We start from the raw sequence: 15,667 nt of genomic DNA on the forward strand, positions 1-15,667 counted from the left end.
GTTAGGAAGATCCCCTCGAGGAGGAAATAGCAACCCACTCCAGTATTTTTGGCTGGAAAATCCCATGGACAGAGGAGCCTGGCAGGCTACAATCCATGAGCTTGCAAAGAGTCAGACACGATTGAATGCACACACATACGCATACGGTGATCTTAGCTAAAACTCAAGTTTACAATTGAAGCAGGGCAAAGGCTAATAGACTTCTGCCAAGAAAACGCACTGGTCATAGCAAACACCCTCTTCCAACAACACAAGAGAAGACTCTACACATGGACATCACCAGACGGTCAACACCGAAATCAGATTGATTCTATTCTTTGCAGCCAAAGACGGACAAGCTCTATACAGTCAGCAAAAACAAGACCAGGAGCTGACTGTGGCTCAGATCATGAACTCCTTATTGCCAAATTCAGACTTAAATTGAAGAAAGTGGGGAAAATCACTAGACCATGCAGGTATGACCTAAATCAAATCCCTTATGATTATACAGTGGAAGTGAGAAATAGATTTAAGGGACTAGATCTGATAGAGTGCCTGATGAACTATGGATGGAGGTTCATGACATTGTACAGGAGGCAGGGAGCAAGACCATCCCCAAGAAAAAGAAATGCAAAAAAGCAAAATGGCTGTCCAAGGAGGCCTTACAAATAGCTGTGAAAAGAAGAGAAGTGAAAAGCAAAGGAGAAAAGGAAAGATAATATCCATTTGAGTGCAGAGTTCCAAAGAATAGCAAGGAGTGATAAAGCCTTCCTCAGCAATCAATGCAAAGAAATAGAGGAAAACAACAGAATAGGAAAGACTAGAGATTTCTTCAAGAAAATGAGAGATACAAAGGGAACATTTCATGCAAAGATGGGCTCAATAAAGGACAGAAATGGTATGGACCTAACAGAAGCAGAAGATACTAAGAAGAGGTGGCAAGAATACACAGAAGAACTGTACAAAAAAGATCTTCATGACCCAGATAATCATGAAGATGTGATCACTCACACTCACCGAGAGCCGGAAATCCTGGAATGTGAAGTCGGGTGGGCCTTAAGAAGCATCACTACGAACAAAGCTAGTGGAGGTGATGGAATTCCAGTTGAGCTTTTTCAAATCCTAAAAGATGATGCTGTGAAAATGCTGCACTCAATATGCCAGGAAATTTGGAAAACTCAGCAGTGGCCACAGGACTGGAAAAGGTCCGTTTTCATTCCAGTCCCAAGGAAAGGTATTGCCAAAGAATGCTCAAACTACTGCACAATTGCTCTCATCTCACACGCTAGTAAAGTCATGCTCAAAATTCTCCAAGCCAGGCTTCAGCCATGTGTGAACCATGAACTTCCAGATGTTCAAGCTGGTTTTAGAAAAGGCAGAGGAACCAGAGATCAAATTGCCAACATCCACTGGATCATTGAAAAAGCCAGAGAGTTCCAGAAAAACATCTATTTCTGCTTCATTGACTATGCCAAAGCCTTTGACTGTGTGGATCACAATAAACTGTGGAAAATTCTTCAAGACATGGGAAAACCAGACCACCTAACCTGCCTCTTGAGATACCTGTATACAGGTCAGGAAGCAACAGTTAGAAGTGGACATGGAACAACATACTGGTTCCAAATAGGAAAAGGAGTACGGCAAGGCCGTATATTGTCACCCTGCTTATTTAACTTATATGCAGAGTGCATCATGAGGAATGCTGGGCTCCTGGAGGAAGCACAACCTGGAATCAGGATTGCTGGGAGAAATATCAATAACCTCAGATATGCAGATGACACCATCCTTATGGCAGAAAGTGAAGAAGAACTAAAGACGCTTTCGATGAAAGTAAAAGAGGAGAGTGAAAAAGTTGGCATAAAGCTCAACATTCAGAAAACTAAGATCATGGCATCTGGTCCCATCACTTCATGGCAAATAGATGGGGAAACAGTGGAAACAGTGTAAGACTTTAGTTTTTTGGTGCTCCATAATCACTGCAGATGGTGATTGCAGCCATGAAATTAAAAGACGCTTACTCCTTGGAAGGAAAGTTATGACCAACCTAGATAGCATATTAAAAAGCAGAGACATTACTTTGCCAACAAAGGTCCGTCTAGTCAAGGCATGGTTTTTCCAGATGTCATGTATGGATGTGAGAGTTGGACTGTGAAGAAAGCTGAGCGCCGAAGAATTGATGCTTTTGAACTGTGGTGCTGGAGAAGACTCTTGAGAGTCCCTTGGACTGCAAGGAGATCCAACCAGTCCATCCTAAAGGAGACCAGTCCTGAGTGTTCATTGGAGGGAATGATGTTGAAGCTGAAACTCCAGTACTTTGGCCACCTGATGCACAGAGCTGACTCATTGGAAAAGACCCTGATGCTGGGAAAGATTGAGGGCAGGAGGAAAGCGAATGACAGAGGATGAGATGGCTGGATGGCATCACCAACACAACGGACATGGGTTTGGGTGGACTCTGGGAGTTGGTGATGGACAGGGAGGCCTGGCGTGCTGCGGCTCATGGGGTCGCAGAGTGGGACACGACTGAGCGACTGAACTGAACTGATAAATGATTTACTTTTCTTTTATTTATTAAGACAAACATTTAAAAATTATCTCTGTAATATCCTTTTCAGGCTCTTCTAATCCAAAATGTTCTCGTGAATATAGAGGGCCCACACAATAGGAATTAATTAATGGGTTTGTGCTGTGCCTGCAAAGTTCAGCTGTTTTTTGAGACCTAGTCAATGTTAAGAACTGTAAGTTTAGGACAGGTGGACAGGTGGAGGAGTAAGCCATGTGCAGGCAAATAACTGTTTCCAGTAATAAGAGAAAAAGTAGGTAAAAATGGACATTTTCGTTAAGTAAAAACTTCAATTTAATTCAGTGAACAAATTGTTTAATATATAAAACACATTTTGCCTTCCTAAATGTATAAGACCTGTAAGAAGTGCTGAAAATAATATTTTACTGAGGGGAGTTTAGGTAATATAAATAATCTGTAGTTTTAATTTGAAGGGAAAACCATTGTATGTGTGTGAAAGTGTTAGTGGCTCAGTTGTGTCTGACTATGTGCGACCCCACAGACTAGCCTGCCAGGCTCCTCTGTCCATGGAATTCTCCAGACAAGAATACTGGAGTGTGTGGCTATTCCCTTCATCAGGGGATCTTCCCGACCCAGAGATCAGACAAATCATTATTTTTAGTTAAAAGTTGTTAGTATTTTTCCATGTTCACTTACTGCTAGAAATGTTAAATGTATTTCTTTAATAAGTTATAGCCACTTACAATCCACTTGCAAGATTCTGCACCAAAGTTCCTAAATATGAGAAGTTTTTGCAAGGGATAAATTTGAAACTGTTGGAAGAAAGCTTTCGTTTTTGGGGGAAACACAGGGGCTCATCCCACCTATGAAGCAAAGTTGTTGGAACAGTAGCATCAATATGCTAATCAAATTAACAGGTCTTTAGATTCGTTGGGCAGGGCACAGGGAACATTGGAGAAGACTGAGTGGGAGTATAAGTTTACAGAACCCCCTCTCTAGTATTGGCATGGCATACTATAGAAAGAATTTTTAAGGGAAAGGAAAGGAGGGAAAACTTAAGTTAGGAGTGAAATGTCGAGGCTCAGAACATTCCACCCCCAAATGTGCTACCGTGCATATTGAATATTTTAAGCTAAAGGAATTTGAGAGGTGGTGGTACAGGAAAGTGAAAGTGTTAGTCACTCAGTTGTGTCCGACCCTTTGTGACCCTATGGACCGTATCCCACCAGTCTCCTCTGTCCATGGAATACTGGAGTGGGTTGCCATTTCCTACTCCAGAGAATCTTCCTGACCCAGGGATCGAACCTGGGTCTCCTGCATTGCAGGCAGTTTCTTTACCATCTGAGCCACTCCAGGTGGTACAGGAAGGACTCTCCAACTTCTACTTTCCTCTCTCATCTGAGAGGCTTCCATGTACCCAGAGAGGAAAGGAGCATCTTTATTTTCAAAAATGAGAGGATGCTGAGAGGAATCAGAATGAATGCTGCTGCTAAGTCACGTCAGTCGTGTCTGACTCTGTGCGACCCCATAGATGGCAGCCCACCAGGCTTCTCCGTCCATGGGATTTTCCAGGCAAGAGTACTGGAGTGGGTTGCCATTGCCTTCTCCGAATCAGAATGAATGGGCCTTGCTAAATCCCCACAGTTGCTAAATCCCTGTAGTCCTATCACATTTTTTCCTATGATTTTCTACTCTTTATCAAACCCACTGTGAAACCCCACAAGTTTAATCACTTCTTTGGATCTTAATTTCCTTTTGAAATCTCTTGTGTCATGTAAATTTATAAATAAATTTTACTTATATTAAATAAATTTGTATGCTTAAAACAAACAAACAAAAAACCTCAGAGCTTAAATATCCACAGTATGTCTTCTTTCTCCTGGAGATTTTTCACTTAGTTTAAGTGGTTTTCATCAGAAGTATCAAAAACACGAACATATCAGCTTGTTAGGATATCAAAGTCAAAACTTAAACAGATATTTTAGAAAACTAACATGTAGAGCCCTCTTTAAATATTCCTTAACTCTAGATACTAAGAGTGTGTTTGAAGAGTGTACTTGATTTAAATTGAATTCAGGGGTGATTCCTCCAGGAACAAATTTTTAATTTTTTGATTAAGAATTTTTTAAAGAAGGAGCTTCCTAAGAAGGTTTGGTCATATAGAATAAACCAATTGCTAAGTATTAAATGTTCTATTTTTATCTTTTCTATAGAGCTGAGAAAGCACGTTGTTTTTGGAAGTGAGGGAGAAGATGGTGAAAGCGCCGATTATGATGCTAATATTGTGCCTGAGGCTGATGTTAAAGATGATAAAGAAGATGAATTTAAGAAGGTATTATTGTGAAACAACTTCATGCAATTTCACAGAATTATGACTCACAGGACTGCAGATAATCCCAAATGGTGTTTCCTTCCCCGCCCCACCCCAGGCAGTTCTGCAGCCAATCTGTGTGGATTTATAACAAAATCCAGAAAAATATAATTTTCTATCCTACACCGTAGAATCTGACAAACTACAGCAGTCCTTGTAGTTTTCTCCCCAATATCATCTACTTTTAATGTGATTCTGTCAATTACAGTTTATATAGTTATCGCCCCCATTGTGACTGACCATGTTTTCTTATGTAGTGTATGTCACATCTGGGACCATAGTGCCAATCCATTTGACTCAGGACGGAGAACTTTGTTCTCAGTTACTATTTTTAATGGAGTTACCTATATTGCAAGGCCAGACTTTGATTCACTTGGGGTCGAGGGATCTGCATATTTTATAAGCACTGTGGATATCCTGTGGACTCCCCTGCAGGAGAAACCCCAGGTGGGCAGAGTTTCACACTACCCTGAGATGTGCTGAGAATGGAAATTGAGACACTGGGATTCTTCATCCTTCTTAGGCCTTCTGGCCGTTCATCAACTCTGAATGCCACTGCCACGTTTGTACTAATTCCGGATTTCTCCTGCTGCTATCAGTTTTCTTTTTCTTTAATATTTATTTATTTTGCTGAGTCGGGTCTTGCTTGTGTCACCTGGGATTTTCATCGTGGTGCACAGACTCTCTAGTTGTGGTAAGAGGATTCTAGAGCTCTTGGGCTCAGTAGTTGTGGTAAGCAGGCTTAGTTGCTCTGCAGATTGTGGGATCTTTGTTCCCCGACCACAGATCGAACCCGTGTCCCCTGCATTGGAAGGCAGATTTTTAACCACTGGACCACCAGGGAAGTCCCCCGTTAATTTTTTTTAACCCTCCATACCCATCTTTTCATTCTTTCTCCTATGCGCTCTAACCCACACAAGTGGTGCTTGTGGTAAAGAATCTGCCTGCAATGCAAGAGACATGGGTGTGATCCCTGTGTTGGGAAGATTCCTCTGGAGGAGGAAATGGCAACCCACTCCAGTATTCTTGCCTGGAAAATTCTATGGTTAGAGGAGCCTGGTGGGCTGCAGACCACGGGGTTTCAAGAGTTGGATACAACTGATACAGATACACACACACATGCAACCCGTACTCCAACATAGTTTTGGAAATAAGCATCACACATGTGTTTCGTTTTCACCTTCTGACTCAAGGATGGTATAATTACTTGAATGGGAAACACTTTCCTGCTGAGTCTAGATTTTAGCTGTGGATTGCTTCTCAGCGCCAGACACTAGGCAGCCACTGTTGGTCAGTGGGAGACGGCTGGAGAGTCCACCTCTCCAACTGCATTCCCTGTGACACTGGCTGGGGTCCTTAGAGCAAGACTGAGTACCATACTCAGTACCATCAGAGCCTCTGGAGCTGTAGGATCACTTGGAGCTGCATCAGGGCGGGCACCTGCTCAACAGCCTCTGCCTCTCAAATCCATCTTCCACATCGCTTCCACAGTGGTCTAACATAAAACGTCTCATGATATCCTGCCTGTGCTGTAGCCTGGTGCTTGACCAACCCTGATCATATTCCTCTTTGTTAACACCTGACAGGCCTCCCTTCTGAACCAATTTAACCTAACTGGCCCGCCCAGTGTCACAGGTGGGCAGGGCATAGGTTGGACAGGAATAGTGTGGCCAGAGCCTGGCCATGGGTGTGGGACTCACTGTGAAACTAGACGTGGTGCCCTGATACCTGCCCCGGCTCAATATTTATTCTGTGCTCTGACCAGTAAGTATGGCTACTACTTTGCTGGAGGGAGAGAATGGATGACAGAGAGGGGCAAACCATGGTGCCAAGATGGTGGAAGTTTCATCCCATACATTTGGGTATCATACATTTTTTTAAAGGCAGCTTTATTTTATTATTCAGTTCAGTTCAGTCACTCAGTCATGCCTGACTCCTTGCGACCCCATGAACCACAGCACGCCAGACCTCCCTGTCTATCACCAACTCCTCAAGTTTACCCAAACTCATGTCCATTGGGTCGGTGATGCCATCCAACCATCTCATCCTCTGTCGTCCGCTTCTCCTCCTGCCTTCAATCTTTCCCAACATCAGGGTCTTTTCAAATGAGTCAGCTCTTCCCATCAGGTGGCCAAAATATTGGAGTTTCAGTTTCAACATCAGTCCTTCCAATGAACACCCAGGACTGATCTCCTTTGGGATGGACTGGTTGGATCTCCTTGCAGTCCAAGGGACTCTCAAGAGCCTTCTCCAACACCACAGTTCAAAAGCATCAATTCTTCGGTGATCAGCTTTCTTTACAGTCCAACTCTCACATCCGTATATGACCACTGGAAAAACCATAGCCTTGACTAGACGGACCTTTGTTGGCAAAGTAATGTCTCTGCTTTTTAATGTCTAGGTTGGTCATAACTTTCCTTCCAAGGAGTAAGCGTCTTTTAATTTCATGGCTGCAGTCATCATCTGCAGTGATGGAGCCCCCCAAAATAAAGTCAGCCACTGACCTTAATGATTTATTATTATTATTGTTTGCCTGCATGGTGTGGCATATGGGATCCCAGTTCCCTGACCAGGCATTGAACCCACACCCTCTGCAGTGGAAGCACAAAGTCCCCACCCCTGGACTGCCAGTGAAATCTTTATGCATTTTAAAATGTATTTATTCACCAAACTGAGACTTCTGAGGTTGGAGACTAAATATCCTCCTGTGTCCACACCTCTAAGCATTGAGAAGTACACACCCCTAAATACTTCAGTTTTGTTGAGTGAATTATTGAATATTGAGTAAACCAGGATTATTTTCAATTAGCTGTTTTTGAATTTTGGCTTTGGAGTAACACCTTCTAATTTGCTGGAGTGTTTATGAGAGCACATTTTTCATATATTCTTGTTTAAAAAAATAAAAGTGTAATGTAGTGTTGAATTTATTTCTATAATATAATTGAAATTGTAAAGTTTATAATTTTCATCTTTTGCATGACACTTCCAATATTATATTATTGCTTTGGGGGTGTTAGATTTTTTTGTACCAAATTTAATATGATTTCTCATTATAGGAATGTAAAGAGGTCTACGCTTTTTTCTCTCATCAATTACTAGACAGTCTTCAAAAAGCTACACGGTTATCTTTGGACACAATGAAAAGAAGAATATTTGTTGCCAGGCAAGTAGAAAATATGCTAAATATGTCTGGTAATTCTATCACAGCACAATGCTAAAGCACTTTTAATTTTTATTCATTAATTTTAAAAGTTATAAAATTTAAAACATGGTACTTATGAAAATACTGTATAAAAACAAGTGTGTAATATTATAAAAACAGTGATGAATGAACAACCATATTCCTAGCCACCAGCCCAAGAACAAAGAACACTGAACACTACAGTCCCCTTACTGGTCCCTTCTCTGCTTACGCAGAGGTAGCCACTGTTCGGAACTTGATGTTTATCGTTGTCTTGTTTTGCTTTTTTTTTTTTACAGTTTACCCCTTTTTTGTATTGTTTAATTTTGTCTGTATTTGAACTGTGTTCATTATTGTTTTGGGGATGCATTTATGCTGATATAATTTATTTTCACTTCTATTTAGCCGGAGTGTACACAATCTGTTTTATCAGTTCTATTGGTGGTGATCGTTTGAGGTGTTTGCAGTTTGGGCTGTTGTGAGCACTCTTGTGCCTATCTCGTGCTGCATCTGCTGAGTGGGATGGCTGGGCCATGGTGTGTGTGCACTCCTCACTTTACCAGGCAGTGCCTAAAATTCTTGCTCCTCAGTAGGAAAGCTATGACAAACCTAGAGAGCATATTAAAAGGCAGAGATGTCACTTTTCTAGCAAAGGTCTGCATAGATAAAGCTATGGTTTTACTGGTAGTCATGTATGGATGTGAGAGTTGGACCATAAAGAAGGCTGAGTGCCAGAGAATTGATGCTTATGAATTGTAGTGCTAGACAAAATTCTTGAGAGTCCTTTGGACAGCACGGAGATCAACACCAGTCAATGCTAAAGGAAATCAACCCTGATATATACCAGAAGGACTGATGCTGAAGCTGAAGCTCCAATACTTTGGCCACCTGATGCAAAGGGCCAACTCATTGGAAAAGACCCTGATTGAAGGCAAAGGGAGAAGGGGCAGTGGAGGATGGGCTGATTAGATAGCATCACCAACTCAGTGGACATGAATTTGAGCCAACTCTGGGAGATAGTGGAGGACAGAGGAGCCTGGAGTGCTACAGTCCATGGTGTTGCAGAGAATCGGACACAGCTTAGCAACTGAACAATAACAAGGAGTCCTTGCACATAGTTGATTTCATTCAATTAGAAAATTCTTGCCAGTGTGTATAGGTGTAAAATGGCATCTCAGTTCAGTTCAGTTCAGTCGCTCAGTCATGTCCGACTCTCTGCGACCCCAAGAATCACAGCACGCCAGGCCTCCCTGTCCCTCACCAACTCCCGGAGTACACTCAAACTCATGTCCACAGAGTCGATGATGCCATCCAGCCATCTCATTCTCCGTCGTCCCCTTCTCCTCCCGCCCCCAACCTTTCCCAGCATCAGAGTCTTTTCCAGTGAGTCAACTCGCCGCATGAGGTGGCCAAAGTATTGCAGTTTCAGCTTTAGCATCAGTCCCTCCAATGAACATCCAGGATTGATCTCCTTTAGAATGGACTGGTTGGATCTCCTTGCAGTATAAGGGACTCTCAAGAGTCTTGTCCAACACCACAGTTCAAAAGCATCGATTCTTCGGCGATCAGCTTTCTTCACAGTCCAACTCTCACATCCATACATGATCACGGGAAAAACCATTGCCTTGACTAGACGGACCTTGGTTGGCAAAGTAATGTCTCTGCTTTTTAATATACTATCAAGGTTGGTCATAACTTTCCTTCCAAGGAGCAAGCGTCTTTTAATTTCATGGCTGCAATCAGCATCTGCAGTGATTTTTGGAGCCCAAAAAAACAAAGTCTGACACTGTTTCCACTGTTTTTCCATCTATTTCCCATGAAGTGATGGGACCAGATGCCATGATCTTTGTTTTCTGAATGTTGAGCTTCAAGCCAACCTTTTCACTCTCCTCTTTCACTTCACTGGGGTTTAAATGATCACTTTCCTGGTTACTGATGAAGTTAAACGTATCTTTATGTTTATGAGCCATTTGTGCTTTCTTTTTTTAAAAATTTGTCTTTCCTTCTTTTTCCTTTCCTTCCCTTCCCTTTTCTATTTCCTTCTTTCCCTTCTCGCTCCTTCCCAACCTCCTTCCTTCCATCTGCTTTACTATGTGATTGGATTTATTCATGGATGGTCTCAATATATTACTTTGTTGATATCATAGCAGATATCTTCTTTCCTTGTGCTTTTTGTTCTATTTATGGTATTCTTTGTTGAGTTTAAATTCAAATTTATCAATCTTTTCCTTAGTGATTTGTGATTTCTATGCCTTTCAAAGGAAATTTTTCTCTACTGCATCATGTCTTCTGAAAGTTTTATTTAAGGTTTTATCTTTTACAGTTAGGAGTTTAATCCACATGGTATTTATTTTTGTGTTTAGCATAAAGTAGGAGACCAGTATCTCTTTCCCATATAGTTAATTAGTTAAAAAAGAAAATTAACTTTTCTTTTGGGATAGTTATTTAAATTACATTGAATCTGTAGGTAAATTTGGAGGGAATTAGCATCCTTACTATATTGAGTCTCCCATTCAGAATCATGGGTTACCTCTCCATTTATTTTTCATTTTAAAAATATTTCTCAATAAAGTTTTTTAATTCTTTGTGTAAAAGTCTTATGCATTTTTGCTAGGTTTATTCCTTGGTTATTCATCGCTAAATTTTAATTAAATTGCACTATTCAGATCTCCCAGTGTGATTGTGAAGTTGTCAATTTTTCCTTCTGTTTTGGTCAGTTCTTGTTTTATATCTTTTAAGGCTATGTGGCTAGGTGCATGCAACATCATATAGTTAAGTCTGCTAGAACACTGTATTTTTTTTTTTTTTGATGAGCCTCTCTATCCATATTAATCCTGATTTCTCATTCTTATTCTTATTTCTCATTCTCTGTTGTTAATTTTACTTTCCCAGATTTTTTGGTATATCTTTTTCTATCCCTTCATTTCATTTTTTTCTGTAAAGTTTTTTGTTTTGCCTCTTAAAAGGATTATATCCGTGATTATTTTTATTTAATCTGATTATCTCTGCCATTTAATGGATTTTAATTGACTTACAATTTTGAATTTTTTGATGTAGTTCATTTATGACATTTTATTTTGTAGTTTCTTACTATCCTTGTTCCCTGGTTCATTTATTCTCTGTTATCCTTGGGATGGATAATTTCCCCCTTTTATTCTCTTCCTATACTTCAGTCCTTTAAGTAGTTACGTTCAAATTTAGAATACATATATTTATCTCTGTTTTTTAAAAAGCACTGTCTATATTTTTTTCAGTTTTCTCGTCTTATTTCTAACTACAAAGGGTTTGGCATGAACTTTATAATTGTTGTGTGATGTTTTGCTTTTACCTATTTTTTGAACCCTATAAAATAATATATTTACTGGAATATTTTATTAAAATCTCCAGGTTATTGTGTATTTATTTTATACCCCAGTTCCTCAGTAAGTGTGGGTGAGGTGTAAACCCTCTTAGTCTTCATTTTAAGTCTGAACCAATTTGGCTGTATAAAAAAACTTTTGTTTTTCTCTCAGCACTTTGAACATATTTCTTCATTTTTTTTCCTGACGTATATTGTTGCTGATGAGAAGTATGCAGTGAGTCTAACTGAAAATTGTTTTTTTATCCTTGATGTTCTGCAGCTTCCTTTCCCCGGGGTGGATTTGTCTTTATTTAGTCATGCTTTATTCTCGGAGTGTACTTTCTATTTGATGACTTGTGGTGTTCTTTAATCCTGGAAAATCCTCAGCAATTTCCTCTTGAGTTATTGCCTCTGAGATCGTCTCTTCATTCTCTTGATATGGAACTCCTGTAGCTGAATGTTGAGTAGGTTGACCACATATTCTATTGTTCCACCTTGGAAACACTTTTGAGTGAGGAAGATTCAGGGTGGACTTAAACCGGAACTGTGGCGGGCACCGTTGTTATTTGGCCATCTCAAATGCTGGGGCGTGTCAGTCTGTCTTTCCTGTCTCCTCGCTGTCATATATTTCATCTTTTTTTTGTCTTTCTGGGCTACATCATCGTCAAGTATCTCTGTATCTAGCCTAAAGGTGGTCTCATCTGCTGTATCTTAAATATTTCAATTGATATTTTTGTCCTTATCCTGTAGATACTGTGCCTTTTTAGTTGAGCAGTTTATTACTTTTGGGAAGATGGCTTCATTTATCTCTTTGAACATCCTTAATATATTTATATTTGAGTTTGTCATACTTCTATACATTAAACTTTATCTGGAGTGAAGTTTTGTTTCAATTTTTTATGTCTTTAGTACTCTTTCTTTACGTTAGACTTAGGCACGCCTATTGGAATTTATTTGTAGACCCTCCTTGAGCGAGAGTGTTTCTTTGGTTGTTTTCGTGTGTTTTTCCCTCCTCCCTTTTGTGTGTTTCTCTTGTCTTCACATGACCCTTGGCACCTTGAGTGCAGGTCTGGGTTGCGTTTGTTCACAGTTACGTATCCCCTGAGGAGATGCTGGGACGTGGCAGGTTCTGTGGGGGAGCACATGGGCGGCTTGGCTTAGTGGCAAAATGAGGATGCTGTGGATTCGCTCCTTTCACCCCAGGTGAAAACATCTTTTGGAAAAGCTGCAGCTGCGGGCAGGAGGTTGGCAAACATCTTGCTGTTTTGCCTGTCTTTACAAGTAGGGGAATATCGCTTCAATGTCTGGCGTCTGGTAGCAAGCCCAGATGAGTCCCCTGTCACATGACTACTTTAGCCCCTCCACAGTCCACAGGGGCCAAGTCCCACTATCCCTGCTTGTTTCCTGACCAGAGCCCTGGCCAGGCTGCTGTGTGTTTCTGATGCCTGCCTGATGTATGGTGATGCTAGCCTTCTGTTTGAGTATTTTCAGGTCCTTCATGGTCTAGCCATGATTGTAATGTACCTGGCACAGGGAGGCATTTTTGAAGTCTGAACTCAGAATTCCATGTTAATTTGAAACTGTACTTCTGTGAGTTTTGAAGAGGCATACATGCAGAATCCTCCGTTGTCTAAAACATCTCTCTTTCCCGCACCCGTGAAAACTATTTGGTCAGCTTGGATCATAGCCTCTTTCTCTCACACTCCACAAATACTGTTTCACTGGCTTCTTTTGTTTCCATTTTCAGATGTGAGTTCTGCTGCTAATCTGATTTTTCTCTTCTAAGTAACAGTTTTTTACTGCTTACAGGATTTTCCCCATGTATTTGTGGAAATTCACAGATAATGTGTTTTTTCCCTATTAATCCTGAGGCACACAGAGAAATTTTCAAGGTGAAAAAATAAGTGTATTCTTAAGATTTGAGAAGGGCTGTGCTTAAATTTACTGTATGTAGGGTTTCCACAGTGGATCCTAGGTAGTAGAGCGTCTCTGAGCTGAGTGACCCTCCGTGAGTTACTTAATCTCTCTCTGTCTTGGTTTCCTCATCTACAATAAGGAAATGATAATCGTGGGATCTGTGTCAAGAGTGAATGTGAGCATGAAATACTTCAATTTATGGAAAAGTACTTGGAAAAGCACCTGTGGTACACTAAGTGGAGGATAAACTTATCTTTATTACCTTTTCCTTACGTAATTTATGTCTCATATTTTGCATGGGAATCATTGGAGAATTCCATAAGCTAATCCTCTAGTTTGTCAAATAAGTCACTGAAGGATCTAGTATGCTGTCCATTGCTTCTGTTAGTTCAGTTCAGTTCAGTTCAGTTCAGTCGCTCAGTCGTGCCCGACTCTCTGCGACCCCATGAATCACAGCACGCCAGGCCTCCCTGTCCATCACCAACTCCCGGAGTTCACTCAAACTCATGTCCACAGAGTCGGTGATGCCATCCAGCCATCTCATTCTCCGTCGTCCCCTTCTCCTCCCACCCCCAACCTTTCCCAGCAGCAGAGTCTTTTCCAGTGAGTCAACTCGTCGCATGAGGTGGCCAAAGTATTGCAGTTTCAGCTTTAGCATCAGTCCCTCCAATGAACATCCAGGATTGATCTCCTTTAGAATGGACTGGTTGGATCTCCTTGCAGTATAAGGGACTCTCAAGAGTCTTCTCCAACACCACAGTTCAAAAGCATCGATTCTTCGGCGATCAGCCTTCTTCACAGTCCAACTCTCACAACCATACATGACCACGGGAAAAACCATTGCCTTGACTAGACGGACCTTGGTTGGCAAAGTAATGTCTCTGCTTTTTAATATACTATCAAGGTTGGTCATAACTTTCCTTCCAAGGAGCAAGCGTCTTTTAATTTCATGGCTGCAATCAGCATCTGCAGTGATTTTGGAGCCCAAAAAAACAAAGTCTGACACTGTTTCCACTGTTTTTCCATCTATTTCCCATGAAGTGATGGGACCAGATGCCATGATCTTTGTTTTCTGAATGTTGACCTTCAAACCAACCTTTTCACTCTCCTCTTTCACTTTCATCAAGAGGCTTTTGAGTTCCTCTTCACTTTCTGCCATAAGGGTAGTGTCATCTGCATATCTGAGGTTATTAGTTCAGCTGCTTGATTATACTTTATAAAACTCTTTCTTTTTCTCAGATTGTACCCTTTCAAATACAGTCTATGTGTCTTGAATTTCACAGTGAGACTAAGAATTAGAGGTTTTTTCCTTTGTTTGCTCGCTTCTAGTTTAAAGAGTTCCTTGCAATATGTTTACCTGGGAACCATCAATCCCCCGTTAAGAACGGAGGTGTAGTCTTTCAGTAATGATAACATTTCTTTCTATGGAAAGTTTACACTTACTAAATTTCATCTAGGATGGGACAGAGATCAGACAGAGGGAGATAACCATACTACTAATAATTTTCAGGCCGATGTGTGTCATTCATTAATTGCACTTGTGAATCTGTATGTCTGTACTTCTGTCTCAGCATAATTGATACTGTTGTAAAAATTACTTTTTGGAAGGCTTTGACTTGAAACCTCCTGTTTAATCTTGAACACACACAGAATAAAGTATATGAAGGTATATGCTTTTTGTTGGTGATTTTCAGCACTTATTGTGGGCCTGAGAAAAAGGAGTGCTTGAGGTGAACATTTTTAGGTGGTAGTTCCTGAGAGAATGCAACATTAAAATATTAGAAATGGGTAAAAGACTAATATGTCATTTCAAAGAAGATTAAAAATTTTCTTAGTCTGTGAACTAGTTCATGAAATTTATGGTTCCATTGTAAATAATAGTCCTTCAAGTAATTCAGCATTTTGAAAATTGTCCTTATTTTTCAGGGTTGAAAGTTGTAGCATACCCATGCTATTTATGAAATATTAGGTTAAGGTTTCTGAGTTAAATGCCCATTTTATTACAGCCCTTACGGACGAAAGCGGTCAGAAGATATTATTTCTTTTTTAAAATCTGAAGTACATCTTGCGATTCCTAATGTGGTAAGTATTATGAAATATTCAAGTTAATACAGTGATATTTTGGTAATGTAAACTTTAAGAAGTATAGCGATTTGTCTGGCCATCCAGTAGTTAAGACTTTGCCTTTGAATGCAGGAGATACGGGTTTGATTCCTGGTTGGGGAGCTGAGATCCCACATGCCTGTGTTGCCAAAAAAACCAAAACAAACAGAAGCAATATTGTAACAAGTTCAACAGAGACTTAAAAAGAAGTATAGCATTAGGACCGAATTTCATTTAATCTCTTGGTCCTGT

The 15,667-nt window shown here is 40.5% G+C and overlaps 1 protein-coding gene across 2 annotated transcripts in view; it reads left to right on the forward strand.

Moving 5' to 3' along the window:
- The window catches only part of DNAH8 (dynein axonemal heavy chain 8), a 324,005-nt gene that overhangs the window by 77,359 nt on the left and 230,979 nt on the right, over window positions 1-15,667 (forward strand). For both annotated transcript variants that reach the window (XM_088831445.1, XM_055406188.2), the window contains 3 exons: window positions 4,717-4,835; window positions 7,931-8,037; window positions 15,319-15,394. In XM_088831445.1, coding sequence (XP_088687571.1) covers window positions 4,717-4,835; window positions 7,931-8,037; window positions 15,319-15,394 — 302 coding nt within the window. The remainder of the gene's footprint in view (window positions 1-4,716; window positions 4,836-7,930; window positions 8,038-15,318; window positions 15,395-15,667) is intronic.

The sequence above is a fragment of the Moschus berezovskii genome, chromosome 23, assembly GCF_049115385.1.
Source record: "Moschus berezovskii isolate FMDL1 chromosome 23, NW_MosBer_1.0, whole genome shotgun sequence".
In the NCBI taxonomy this organism is placed as follows: Eukaryota; Metazoa; Chordata; class Mammalia; order Artiodactyla; family Moschidae; genus Moschus; species Moschus berezovskii.